The sequence below is a fragment of the Pinus tabuliformis genome, chromosome 2_2 (assembly GCF_031772625.1).
Source record: "Pinus tabuliformis cultivar Carrire ecotype Pingquan chromosome 2_2, CPIR1, whole genome shotgun sequence".
Lineage (NCBI taxonomy): Eukaryota > Viridiplantae > Streptophyta > Pinopsida > Pinales > Pinaceae > Pinus > Pinus tabuliformis.
In genome coordinates this window covers 270184561-270199473 of record NC_142300.1, presented here as the reverse complement: position 1 = coordinate 270199473, position 14913 = coordinate 270184561, and the positions used below count along the sequence as shown (strand labels likewise).

General features: G+C 39.0%; 1 protein-coding gene across 4 annotated transcripts in view; it reads left to right on the top strand.

Moving 5' to 3' along the window:
- The window catches only part of LOC149192347 (ARM repeat superfamily protein), a 336187-nt gene that overhangs the window by 169236 nt on the left and 152038 nt on the right, over positions 1-14913 (top strand). For 3 of the 4 annotated variants that reach the window (XM_089404556.1, XM_089404558.1, XM_089404559.1), the window contains exons 9-12: positions 2644-3010; positions 3126-3664; positions 3827-4006; positions 4092-4250. In XM_089404556.1, the coding sequence (XP_089260682.1) occupies positions 2644-3010; positions 3126-3664; positions 3827-4006; positions 4092-4250 (1245 nt within the window). The remainder of the gene's footprint in view (positions 1-2643; positions 3011-3125; positions 3665-3826; positions 4007-4091; positions 4251-14913) is intronic. The other variant, XM_089404557.1, reaches the window with a different exon arrangement.

Sequence of the window (14913 nt, the reverse complement as noted above, 5' to 3'; positions counted from 1 at the left end):
AGATCATCCGATTCCGACATGTAAAAATGAAGATATGAATTTATTTGTATTATTGACAAATTGTCAAGGTCGGCCAGCAAGAAAAACAGGCATTTTAATCCCTAGCTCATCCTTAATGTTGCATATAAAAGGAGGAGACCTCAAGTCATTCTTTCATCATCTCATCTTTACTCATCTCTCTCTCCTCACTTGATTGGGTACGCAAATCTGGTAGCTTTCTCTCGCACATGCGAAGGAAGGAGGACGTTTTCTGTTTGGCTGCGTTGACCAATTTGACCGAATTTCAGAGGCTGCTGTTTTGGGCTGCGTTGACCAGCGTTGAGCTTCTTTTGACTGCGCATTAGGTGTGGCAGCTTCTGCTTGGCAGGCCACAGATCTGGGCACTGAAATTGATGTGATTTGACCTCCCATTTGACCAGCGTTGACTGCCCTAGATCTGGCTGCAGTTTGACTTTCGTTGACCAGCATTTGACTGGACTTTTTGGGGCTGTTTTGGACTGTTTGGGTTTGCTGTTGGAGGCCAAAGTTGACTGGGTTTGACTGAGCTGCTTAGAGGAAGAATTCTGCCCTGTTTGACCAGCGTTGACTTTTTTGGTTAGGGTTTTTCTGCTGCTGTCATAAATTATCAGATTTGTAAATTTGTACTATCTCTCTCTGCTGAACTATTGAAGAATATAAGAAGAATTGATCAAGGGTTTCCCCACATTGGGGTTTGTCCCTGGTTGGTGCCACATCTTGTGTCCTCTTGTCTTGGCTTGTCTTCTACTGTTTATGTTTATGTTCTATCTGCATTTTACTATCATGCTGATGTGATTGCTAAATTGGATATTGATATTGGGCTAATAAAGAAATTGAAGTAAATTGCTCTTAAGCATAGAACATACCAAAAATTAACAATATCATACGAACCCAACGGAAGGATGTTGAGGTTTGTTGTTGTAAGCATGCCGTCCAGTTCTAAATGGCACGACTCCACTAATTCTATCACCTTCTTCCTTGCCCTTGTGGCCAACTAAACCATCCATGGCAAGGTATGCTCTTTTTTTTTTATAGTGCAGTCTTGTACAACTTTAGGACTAATATAACTAAGGTTAGATCCTAGATCAATTAAAATTGAAACTGATTGATTAATGATCTTACCTTCCATCTCAATGACTGAGGCATGGTGATCTGCTCGTCGATTGTCCAATGCGGCGTAAATCTGAGGCATACTCTAATCCGTGTCGTTCATCATCATTGCCCCTTCCACGTTGTATAATCTTTTGTCATTCTGCTTCTATATTTGAGTGCAATCCCTTTGTAGGTGGTTTCCTCCACAATTCCAACATTGAAGTCTCTTGTACCCCACATTGTATTCATACTGGTTGTATTCTTCAGTGCCATTGACTACTTTTGTGGTCATTGAGTGGACATTAATAAAATTATCTTATGTTCCTAGCCCATTTGGAATCTTTTTGTGGTCTGGTTTGAGTTGTTTGTATCAGAATCTTATTTCTATGTTCGCAATATATATATATATATATACTTAATTTATGAATCTTCTAGTTAAGATAAAGCAGGCTAATTTGATTAATCTCCAATCAATGACCTACAAAAGTAGGTCATTGGTTCTAAAAGGTACATCCACCGTGAATATGTAGTCGGAGTGGATAAGCAGCTCCTATAGCTACGCTTTCAACAACAGAAAAAGAGCTAAATACATAGTAAAAGTAAGAAATACAGGATGATTGCAGAGGTAAAGTCATAGCAAGAACATGTCAAAGCATGCTCGAACTAGAAGCAAGTCTGAAGGAGACGGGGAGAACAAATCTGTTTTTCAATTCTATCATATTCATAGGTATTTGCTGCCTTTTACAGGCATAATGCTTTGGTTCTTCAGCCTTTATTATTAGATGTGAAAGGGATATGGGAGAAATGAATTATTAAGGAAGTATGTTCTTAGTCACCATCTAAAAGAGTATGTCCTCTGCATCCATTTCAGTGGTGGTTAACGATGATGAATGTTTTTCTATTGTCGTACATGCCAGTAATTATAAGAGATATTTATTGCATCAATTGTATCAAACAGGAACAAATAGTTTGGTTAGTTATAGTTTAGAATTTCATATAACGAAAAGAAAATGAACACAAAGAAACCAAACACAAAGAAACCAAGAACTTGAAAGCACTTGGAAGAGAGATACTTCTTAGATGTGAAATCGAGAGAGCATATATCCTTTAAGCGTAAAGGAATGACAGAAACCCTATGTTATAGTCCTTAGGCACACGTGCCTTAAAATTACTAAAATGTTATTTAACTCATTAATACAAACACTAAGCATGAGTTATACTAAGTCAAAAGTAAATTTATTAATATGCCCAACTCCATAATCTAGATGATCATTATTCACTAAATAGCTCTAACACTTCAGACAAGTAATAATTGCAGTGTGATTGGCAGTGAGTTTTACACTCAGTTCTCAAATTTCCATGAATAATGAACATTGCTTGGCAGTGAGTTTTACACTCAGTTCTCAATTTCCATGAATAATGAACATTGCTTATCGCGATTTGATGTTTTGTGATGTAGGTTTGATTAATGTTTTATGATTATCTGCTTTAAAACACAATATTTTAATTAGCTTTGCCTCTGAATTCATGCAGGCTGCAGTAAGTCATTTTTTGGAGGTTATGAGACAGTCCTTGAGCCATACCTCAGCATTTACAGGCCCTATAGACCAGCTAGTGCATCATAAAATACAATCTGTAGGGTATTTACCTGCAATCTCAGAGCTCAGCTCTGACATTACTACAAAGGAATATAGGGATTCTCAATCAAAATCATCTGTTAACAGTTCAGGCATTCAAATTCTTCACTCAGAAAGGCCAGAATTGGGAAAACACTTGATGGATTTGACTCTAAATGGTCGGCTCCCCCATATGCCTCCTTGGTTTACCCATGCTGGTGGTCATAAACTTTATGAATTGCTTGCGGCCATATTAAGGCTCGCTGCTCTATCTGCTGTTTCCGGTATGGTACTCAGCTTTCTGTTTGTAGATTTTTCTTTTAACGGAAGTGTTTGTTTTGATTGCAAATTTGCCATTATTCACTTTCCCATGTTTTAATCCATGTTCTTCATGGTTAGGTTGCACAGATACATTATCTTTGTCTATTCTGATAGAGATACCTTTGGAATCTCTTCGTCACACCATTTCTGAGTTGCGCTTAAAAGATTACAGAGGTGAAGATTGGTGTACATGGTATGACAGACCTGAATCAGGTCAGGTTCTGCGTGCCGCAGGTACAGCAGTTTGTGTTTTAAATGAAATGATTTATGGTGCATCAAACAGGTCGACAGACACATACTTTAGCTTCTTTAAGAGCACCAACGGACCCCAAGAAAGGAGTATGGGAAGAATGGCAGTAACATCAGATAAGAGCATGTCTGATCTAAAGAATAACTCATCAAAACACATTCCGCATCCTTTACAAAAATGGGAAATGGACCAAGGAACAGGCATGAATCAGCATGTTATTGAGTGTGTGGGTATCATATTGCATGAATACCTTTCTTCTGAAATTTGGGATCTTCCAATAGATTTTTCCTCACCTGGCTTGAGACAGGGTTCTACCAATCAACAATTGCCTTGGCATTTTTTCCATGACACCTCAATGCTACAACAGGTACATTTTTTATGTTCTGGCTTCCCAGATTTTGTTTCATTGAAAATAGCCTGTCTCTGCAATGAAACAATTTTCTGTATATTGATATGCTTGAAGCAATGCTTTGTTTTCCCCTTGCCTCAATTAACTCTGATATTATAAGTATTCATGTCATTCATACAGGTTATACTAGAAGGATTTGGTGTATTTGGAATATCACTTGACACATCTTTTGAAACCAGTGGGTTCTTATATTCTTCCCTTTACCTATTGTTGGAGAAGCTTACCTGTTCAAATTATCACATCTGTAGTGCTGCAGATGTTGCTTTGAGAATGTTATCTGAATCTGCTGGTTATCTATCGGTGGGTATTTCATGTTTTATGTAGTTTTCCTTACGTTTTTATATTTACTTATTTGCACCTGATTATCGTTTCCTCTTGCAAGCAGGTAAAAGATTTGGTGGTGGCAAATGCAGATTATATAATAGATTCATTATGTCGTCAACTACGTCATGTAACCCTCTATCCTCATGCACCTAACATACTTGCCGCTGTGCTTTCCTCCATTGGGGCAGCCCATGATATCTTGCCATTACTTGTGGAGCCGGTATAGCACTGTACCCATGCTATATCATAGGTCTTTGCCGTCAATGATATCTTTTCTTATACGGAGAATAAATATGAAATCTCTATGATAATGTGTCATGATGATACTGCCCTGCAAAAATGTTTTGGGGAAAACAGTTCTGGGATGTGATTGTGTTCTACAACCTCTTTTTACTCTTTTAGTGGCTAGTCTCTTGCCCCTTCTTAGATCTTATTATCGTTTTTCATTTGGTGTTGTTTTAGGAGATGCCTCGTTGCTCCCACCTTTTTACTGACCTTAGATGTATGATCTTAGCTGGGAAGTTGGGTTGAAGAAGTGGTCAACTGTGTGCGTATGTGACACGTGTGTGCATATATATATCCAAACACTAAAAACCAAATATCTAAAGTTTTTTCATGTATATAGCATGTGAGGTCATTTTTCCTGTATGTTTGCTTGATTTTTTTGAGTTTTTAGGCATGTTGGCATGCAGGTGGAATCCAGTGTTTGAGGGTCATTCCAAATTAAAACCAGTCTCTTTGGGACAGGATTGAACTATTGGTCTGGTTCAACAATTGGTTACACCCCTCTCTAGTGTGAACTGGTTTGGATCTGTTGATTATGGTTTGGATTGACGGGTTCCAACTACATTGATGAAAACTTCATGAGTTGTGAGTTATGTTGTGAGGTCATTATATGGGATCCTCATTGTATAGTTTTCATTAGGAAATCCTTATTTGGAAGTCCTAATTAGAAGGACGTGAACAGTGTCTTCATGAACCTTGTTGTGAAGGATGTCCATGCATTATAGACTTGTGTAATAAGATATACTTGTGCAAGATGTACAACAATGTGATGATTACAGTAGTACATGATGTATAAATATGCATTGAATTGCCATATAATAAAAGGTCTTGTTTGTGTGTAATACTTAATTAGTATGGTATTTATTGTTGATTTATCCATTTCTATAAATCTTTTAATTATACTATCTTGATTAGCAGGCTTGTGGCTTATGGCTTAGTGTTGGGGCTGAGTGTTGCTCTCAACTGACCAAATTTCTCATGATTTTGAATAGTTCACATAGCACTCATTGCATTGGGTGATGCTCACAGAGGTGAAGAAGTGGGATTGGTACTAGCGAAATAAATCACATAGCATCAATTATAACCTGCAAGGTTTGCACCCAGTAAACAGGGCTTCTCTGGAGGTCCCCATCCAAAGACTCCTTTGGCTCATGCGTGCTTAACTGTGGAGTTTTCCCCACAATCAAGCCCACTTAGCTTGCTACCCCATTTGCAAAATCTTAGCAAGTATTATACCATATAAACTATTCAATTAGAGCTCCCTTCACTCTTTTCATTTAAGCATGGGGCTTTTTGCAGTGGAACATTCGCTGACAAAACTTCATTTGTTTTGCACAAAGGAGGTTTTGTTGTAACATATGCCTTGTTAGTTGCCAAATATTAGTATTTTTGGATCTATGGAAATGATTAACTGCGTAAATTTCATTGCAAAATGGACTTCATACACATTGCTAGTTTCTGAACTATGTCAGGTCGTGTTACCCTGCATGTCAGCAGGGGTACACATATATCAGTGCAACATTTTTCATCACCATTGTAAGGCCAAGGTCACAAGTCAAAAGCGATGTAAAGAACATGTGAGGTGTTGCATTAGATATCCTAGATTTGTGCCTTTGTCATTGAGTCTTTATTTTGTTGTCTTGGTTGGATTGTGGTTGGTCCCTTGAAATCTAACTTCAAGTTACTCTCGTACTATACATGATTGGAGGGACTTAGGCGATCTCACTTGTGGAATCATGGCTTTATGGGAACTTGCATTTGTAGGGGTGATCATCAGTGTGTCGGCCAATCCAACCTACGTCAAGGTGGACCTATGTCATTCCACATGGTTAAGGTCTATTGAGTCTATAAGTGACCTTGGATTTGGTACAATATTCCTCTTGACAACTCTCAAAGCATTGCAGTCTCATTTGACAAATTTTCATGTTTCTCAAGGTAGTTTACGATTCCTAGTGCAAAGTGGTCTCGGTGGTCAAAATGTCAACTTGGTCTCAAAATTTTTAGTTTGAAGGGACAAATCGATGCCACCAAAATTTTTTAAGTAGAGAAGGCAGTGGCTAGTTATGACTTGGTCCAACTTGGTTCGTAGGTCACAACAATTTTTTAGGTGATATAATAGAGGCAACATTGGGTTGTTTGTGACTTACATACATCAAAAGTGGTCTACTCAATGAGAGGAACAAAACCCATGTTTCAAATTTTGCAAATCCTCAAGGGTGTTAGAGATCATCCACTTGGGCATGATGATGTGGTAACATAGATTTCTTGGAGGCATAATAGGAGCAAATCTTGATAGAATTGGACACGAAATATGTCAAAATTGGTCTACAAAATGAGAGGAACAAAACCCATGCCTTAGTTTCTCCAAATTCCCAAGGGCATTAGAGTTTTGGGACAAGGCACGATGACATGGCATGTAGCTGATAATGTGGCTATCCTAGGCAAGATATGAAGATTCCAAGAGATACTTATTTCACATCCAGGTTGGTTTTAGTATACCCAGGTGTCAGAATTGTCAAAAAGTCAAGGGCATTGGAGATCCAACTTCCATGTGGCTAAATCTAATTTCTAAAGCGAAAAGTCAGGTCAAAAATTGCCATTAGTGAAGTCAACTAGCCATTAGAGGGTGTATCTAGTTGTTGTGGGCCAATTAGTTGAGAAATGAACCAAGAAATTAGTCGTTAGAAGATGACTTTCTCCTCCAAGGGACCAAGTTGAATTTTTCAAGGGTGACCAAGTGAATGTTCTGCTATTGTTTCCTATTTTGACTATTGACCGTCATGAGCATGAGCAAAAGGAATTTTGAGCTAGATTGTGGAAATTTGTCCAAGTCGACACCCTAATGGGTGAATTAAAAATTATTTGTAATATTTTATGAAAAAACTATTAAGTCTCCAACTCGTGGATGACTAGTAATTTTGAGGTGGAGTCAAATCTAGCCATTAGCTAGCAATTATCTTGCTATTGCAAATTGTTCCATAAAAGGCTAGCCTCCCCTCATTGTGTTGTTGTTAATTGAGATAAGTGCTATCATAATAGAAATTCAAAGCTGACATTTTTGCAAACCCTTGTGTAAATTTTATTTCTGCATTGTGTGGGATGATTATTGTCTTTATTGATATATTGTTTTTGGGCTAATTAAATCTGATTCTTCTTGATTAAAAATAAGATTATGCTAATACTAATGATTTTTTCCATTGAGGGGCTACCTAGCCATGTGGATAGAGGCAATTAGGAAGCAACCCCACTTGGGTTTTCTTGGTTTTGCAGTTAGATTGATCCAAGGATTTGAATCGTCTCTTGAGGGAGCTTCAACTTGTTTTGGGATTTTGTAGTTTACCACACAAAGATTGAAGGTTGGTGATGCCACTTTGAGGATAGGCCTCTCCTAAGTAGATTTGAAAGTCATCAAGAGGATTAAGCTATAGTGGGGGCGATTTCCATTTTGTACCAAACTCCCTCCCTTGAAATAAACCAGCTATATCGACTTAAGGGAATATTGACTTCACATTGCGGCAAAGGTGAGGCATACGACACAAGTATTACACAAAAACCACTATTATTTAAAAGAAAAACCTTGGATTTGGTACAATATTCCTCTTGACAACTCTCAAAGCATTGCAGTCTCATTTGACAAATTTTCACGTTTCTCAAGGTAGTTTATGATTCCTAGTGCAAAGTGGTGTCGGTGGTCAAAATATCAACTTGGTCTCCAAAATTTTTATTTTGAAGAGACAAATCCATGCCACACCAAAATTTTCCAATCATAGAAGGTAGTGGCTAGTTACAACTTGGTCAAACTTGGTTCGTAGGTCAAAACAATTTTTTAGGTGATATAATAGAGGCAACATTGGGTTGTTTGTGACTTACATACATCAAAAGTGGTCTGCTCAATGAGAGGTACAAAAAACATGTTTCAAATTTTGCAAATCCTCAAGGGTGTTAGAGATCCACTTGGGCGTGATGATGTGGTAACATAGATTTCTTGGAGGCATAATAGGAGCAAATCTTGATAGAATTGGGCATCAAATATGTCAAAATTGGTCTACAAAATGAGAGGAACAAAACCCATGCCTTAGTTTCTCCAAATTCCCAAGGGCATTAGAGTTTCAGGACAAGGCATGATGACATGACATGTAGCTGATAATGTGGCAATCCTAGGAAAGATATGAAGATTCCAAGAGATACTTATTTCACATCCAGGTTGGTTTTAGTATACCCATGTGTCAGAATTGTCAAAAAGTCAAGGGCATTGGAGATCCAACTTCCATGTGGCTAAATCGAATTTCTAAAGCGAAAAGTCAGGGAAAAAATTGTCATTGATGAAGTCAACTAGCCATTCGAGGGTGAACTAGTTGTTGTGGGCCAATTAGTTGAGAAATGAACCAAGAAATTAGTCGTTAGAAGATGAATTTCTCCTCCAAGGGACCAAGTTGAATTTTTCAAGGGTGACCAAGTGAATGTTCTGCTATTGTTTCCTATTTTGACTATTGACCATCATGGACCATGAGCAAAGGGAATTTTGAGCTAGATTGTGGAAATTTGTCCAAGTCGATGCCCTAATGGGTGAATTAAAAATTATTTGTAATATTTTATGAAAAAACTATTAAGTCTCCAAACTCGTGGATGACTAGTAATTTTGAGGTGGAGTCAAATCTAGCCATTATCTAGCTATTGCAAATTGTTCCATAAAAGGCTAGCCTCCCCTCATTGTGTTGTCGTTAATTGAGATAAGTGCTATCATAATAGAAAATTCAGAACTGACATTTTGCAAACCCTTGTGTAAATTTTATTTCTGCATTGTGTGGGATAATTATTGTCTTTATTGATATATTGTTTTTGGGCTAATTAAATCTGATTCTTCTTGACTAAAAATAAGATTATGCTAAGACTAATGATTTTTGCCATTGAGGGGCTACCTAGCCATGTGGATAGAGGCAATTAGGGAGCAACCCCACTTGGGTTTTCTTGGTTTTGCAGGCAGATTGATCCAAGGATTTGAGTCGTCTCTTGAGGGAGCTTCAACTTGTTTTGGGATTTTGTATTTTACCACACACAAAGATTGAAGGTTGGTGATGCCACTTTGAGGATAGGCCTCTCCTAAGTAGATTTGAAAGTCATCAAGAGGATTAAGCTATAGTGGGGGCGATTTCCATTTTGTACCAAACTCCCTCCCTTGAAATAAACCAGCTATATCGACTTAAGGGAATATTGACTTCACATTGTGGCAAAGGTGAGGCATATGACACAGGTATTACACAACAACCACTATTATTTAAAAAAAAAACTCTATTTTTTTCTGCAATTAGTTTAGGGTTCTATTGCTTGCTGGTTTTTATTGTTCTATCCTATTAGCAAGCTTATATCTTGGGGAAAACATAATTAATTTCTAGATCTTACCAAGAAAAGGTACAAGGTTTATTTTCAAGATATTTTTAGTATTTACACTTGTTTCTAGCCTTTGGCAATGCAGATTTGAAATTTTCAAGGCTGTACCAAGTGGGATTTGTAATTTGCAACATGGTTTTTAGCCCTCCAAGTAAAACCGACCTAGAACCTTGCTATTTACTTTATAGTGTTAAATAATCGTTATTTTTCATATTTAGAGTAAGTTTCCATCATTTGCAGCCATACTTTAGTGTTAATATTAATTCTGAAAGTTTTTGGATGTGCAAACCAAGAGTGTTTTCACCTAGAGTCTGAAAAGTAATTTCTAGCTAGCTGGAAATTCACTTTTCAGTCACCTTTTGGTTGAGGGGAGGCCCAAAAGCCTCTATATTCATCCTCATACATTCTCCGCTGCTAGAGTAATCATCTGGAAATGCTATGGCTCTTGTAGGGTGGCTATCATAACCAAATCAGATTGCTGTCCCTGTGCTTTTTGCAGATTTTGCGATATGCTACACAGGACATGCTGTTTTGAGCAATGTGGAAAAAGTCGAAGTCGGGATTAATTCGGCAAGGGTCCAAAAGTTGAAAAACTTGTTAAAGTCGGGAGTTTTTTGAAAAAGTCGGCAAATTAAAAAAAAAACACAAAATTATTCATTTTTATTTTTATTTTTTTTAACATCTAGATTCGAAGTCATAGTTTAGAGGCGTTTTCAGTGTTTTACTACAATGTCATTCTTTACATGTGAATTCGATCACTAAAAGGATGTTACACTCTTGTAGTCTGCATTCTAAGTGCATTTTATCACCAATGTTTTTCAACATTATCCACAAAAAATATGATCATAACAGTGTTGATTCTTGGGAATGTTCATCAGCTATTTACACTTCCTTGCTTGCTAGTCTGGATACTCCTTGTCCTCTTTCTCTTATGTCTCACAATCATGCTCGTCGAGGTAGGTATGCACTTTTTTTTCATAGTCTTCTCAGTTTCTTATAGCAGCCTTCTGATAGCTTAGCCTTTGGCTAATGTCTCTTCTTTGTATTTTTTTGCACATCTCATATAGATCCCTATTGTTTTGCAGACATAACATCCAGCAAGAGCAAACCAATAATAACCGTATATGTTTCAACATTCAACAGAATATAACAACCAAGCAATTAATTTTCTCAGTAACACCAACCAACTATAATGCTCGAAATTAAGATTCAACAACAAAACAAATTGCACAACACAACGTTATCACCAAATTTCTAGGGCTATGTTTGAAAGATTCCACTCTCTGCCTTAAGATTAAACAGGAGAAAATTATATCATTTTCGCCTTTGCGTCCTCTTTATCCGCGGCCTGGGAGGGAGGAAAACTTTTTGGGTTGACACCCGATTAAATCGGGAGTATAACAATTAAATCACGATTTTTTCCTTTCTGAAAAAGTCGCCAAAAAGTCGGGGGATTAAATCGTTTAGTATAAAAAATCGCATTTTTAGTATTAAATCGGGATTTTTTGCAGACTTTTTCCACACTGGTTTTGAGTCATAACCCCTTAACCAGTGATCCAAGTAATAAAATAATGCCATATTTTGTCTGTTTTTTTGTGTAGACCTAATCCATTGGTTACACAACATAGTTTCAGTGATTTGGTGCTACTAATCTTTTCTATGTAGTTTTTAGCTGCTACAATGACATATTTTATAGCTAGACAACTCATAAAAGCGAACATTGTGAAATTCTTTGAAAATGCAGCTACTGGAACTTAATTCTTCTAACTGGATTAATTATGCAGTTTGTTTTGTTACGACAAAATAATAAATTAATCATACTGCAATTTCTTCGCCATAAAAATGCTGTGGAAAATAAAATGCAAGAACTGAGAAATATAGAGCACACATACAAAAATATGACACCGTTATTTTTGGACAATTGTCCCCGTAAAAACCCAATGCGGGAAAACTGGTGCAGAAGATGAGGGTTCTATTATTATGCGACAGTGAAAATCTAAGTACATCTGGATGTCAAAACTTCGCAATCCTTAGAAATAAAATCTGGCAATATTATTGAGGGAATTTCTCCCTCCCCCACTAGCAATCATGTCACAACACCACTCAAAAAATTGGTCGTCCAAAACCCTTGCGCAATCCTCTGCGTAGATGCTGTGCAACCTGTAACTCACACTCCTGGAATCTGCCTCTAAGTCTGACGTCCTACCTGCTGCTGCTGCTGGAAGTGATCCTCTGTCCCTCTAGAAAATTTCCCTGGTCTCTGGACGCTGAATTGATCCCCTGCTCAGCTAAATCGATCTGCTACTCTGAAGCTTCCTGTGCAGTCCCTGTACAACCTCTAGTCGAATAACTCAGCCTCTAGTGCGAGTGAGCAAGTATCCAAGAGCTTTGGGCAAAATCTGGTCAAATTCGGGCTCAAGACAGGCGCGCGACCCGTCAGGTGCGCGCGACCCGTCAGCGAGCATCTAGCAGTGTTGTTTTGTAACGGGCGCGACCCGTTGGGTAAGGCGCGCGACCCGTCAACGTTTCCCCTGCAAACTCAACTCAAAATCGCTCAAACTCCCTCCAAATCTTCAAGTTGTTTGAGGTAGGCCCTCTACACTTCAATTTGGTTGTTGGTTATGATTGAAGGCCCTCATGCTTGTGTTTAAGAATCAAATTGTGCAAGTGGAAGAGGCTTCATATGATTGCAATATTAATGGTTAAAATGTGCTAGGGTTTGTGTTGTTTCAAGGTTTTTTCCCTTTGTAATTGTTTCCCTCCTTCCCCTTTCCACTCACATTTGTATTTTCCCATACTATTTTATAAATAAAATGCAAACCCTCCCTTCTCCCTAATCACTAAAAATGCAAACCCTACCCCTCTCCCAAAGCATCAAAAAACTCAAACCCTAATCTTGCTGCACCATATGCATGTGTAAACACAAGAATTTGTTGGTGAATATGTAAAGAGTTTTGTAAATATGTTTCCCTATCTTCCCCTGTTAATGCATGTATTCATATTCCCATATGTTCACTTTCTATACATGTATTCCCATATGCAGTGATTTTTGCAAATGATTTCCCAATATTCTTGATTATAAACATGTATTCCTATATGCAATAATTGTTTGCAATGTTTTCCTTAAATTCCCTGTTATATTCATATATTCCCAATTCCTTGTAAAAAGGTCCCTCCCCTAACATTTCCCTCATGTCCTTGTCCCCTTGAAACAGCATAGAAATCAGCATTTTATAAAGCAGAAGCAGCAGTACATTTTGTCCACTTTGCTCTTTTAAACATGTCAGAAACCGAAACCTATGAGCAAAGTGATGACCAGTCATCAGCTTCAGAGATTGAGGTACAGAGGAGGCCTCATAAGGGTGGTAAGGGTGGACATCATAAGAGAGAGGAGCCCACTTCTTTAGCAGAGTTACAGGCTTGTCCTATGGCAGTCACATGTTTTCAGTATATGTCTTGCTATGAGTTTTGTGAGAGGATCTCACGGATTCAGCACCATAGAGAGTTGGCTCGCCTATTTGTCTTACACTTGCATGATGGACATGTCAACCTTGCAGGGGTAAACTTTACATTGACACCTGAGGTGATCTCACATGCCACAGGGATACCTAATGTTGGGGAGGTGTGGAACAAGCGCAAGGTGCTAGATTATGTTCATTTTGAGCCTTTTGTCCGGCCACCATTCATGAGACATTTGGCAGGTGTGTTTCCGTTCAGGTTTCTCAGGAGCGAGTATGCTCCCATGATGAGGCTCATTATGCACTATTTTACCTGTGAGGGCAGATTTTCACAGGTATATTCATATCATATTCGCCTCATGATGCACTTCACTCGAGTGAGGATGATGAACATCCCGGTTTTCTTCTATCAGAACATTCAGAGGATGGTGCCCATGTTACAGAGGAAGAGCCCGGCACAACAGTATAGGAGCCTATACCATTATGGTTTGATTCAGCTTGTAGTATTGCATCAGTTGACTCAGCCGGGTATCTCATGGGAGGAGTTCATCTCTCGGGAGTTTTTCACAGCACCACCCTCGCCACATCCCGAGGTTGTTCACGAGGAGGGAGGACCATCTCAGCAGCATGACATCCCTGTCACTAGACATGTCAGCTCCTCACCTCTGATTACCTATCAGAAAGGCCCAAGGGCCTTATTTGCAGCAGCTCGACGAGTACTATCTCCACAGCAGGTGGAAGGGGTCTCGCCTTCGTCATCAGCTCAGCGAGTGTTATCTCCACATCAGGTGGAAGGGGCCTCGCTTTCTTCACCAGCACAGGTACCAGGGAGGGGCAAGCAGCCCATGAGTCATGAGGGGCCATCAGGAGTTCCAGATATTGAGCTTGTGGATCTTGAGACCAGTTCTCCTAGCCAAGAGGCAAAGGAGATCATTCAGCATCTCAGAGCTGAAAATGATGCCTTGCAGAGGAAGTTAGAGGGAGCACAATGGACAATCTCATACCTGGAGCAGCGCAACAAACAGTTGGAGGATGAGAAAGTCCTTGATGAGCTATGGAGGATTAGAGGAGACCGAAACTTGAACAGAAGGAGGCCCGATGACTTATTGCCTGCTGAGAGGGAGTCCATGCTCATCCGGGTCAATGCACACTTGGAGAGGCTGTTGGCTAAGGCCAACCAAGAGAAGAGATTGCTAAGGAACATGAAGAACCATTACTGGGCAAGAATGCATGTGTGCAAGGCAAAGATGAAAATGTTTCAAAGGCAGTTGACCGAGGCACTGAAAAGGAGAAAGAGGCCAAAGCCCCTCCGTATCTTTGCTGAGGCTTCACTCAAGGATCAAGGCACTAAATAGCCCAGCCACAGCACAAATCCCAAGAAATTTTGAGAATTTTGGGTGAATTTTGGCATTTTTTGGCAATTTGCAGGTTTTTCCCATTAACGGGTCTCACCCCCCGCGCGACCCTACATCAGGGCAACTCCTTTTGACCAAAACTCAGCATTTCCAGATTTGTCATGCAAAGTTACATATGCTCATGGATGGACTTGAGATTTGGTGAAGTTTTAGGCCTCCAGAAAGTCAAAATACATGCAAAAATTGACTTTCTGCCACTTTTTTGAATTGCAGAAAGCAGTCTTGGGAGATTTGAGTTTTGACAGGGGGAATGAACTCCAAATTCAGAAATTCCAGTTGGGTTGGAAAGTAGACTCACAGACCTTTCCAACAAGCCCACTTTTGCTCAATTTGGCCA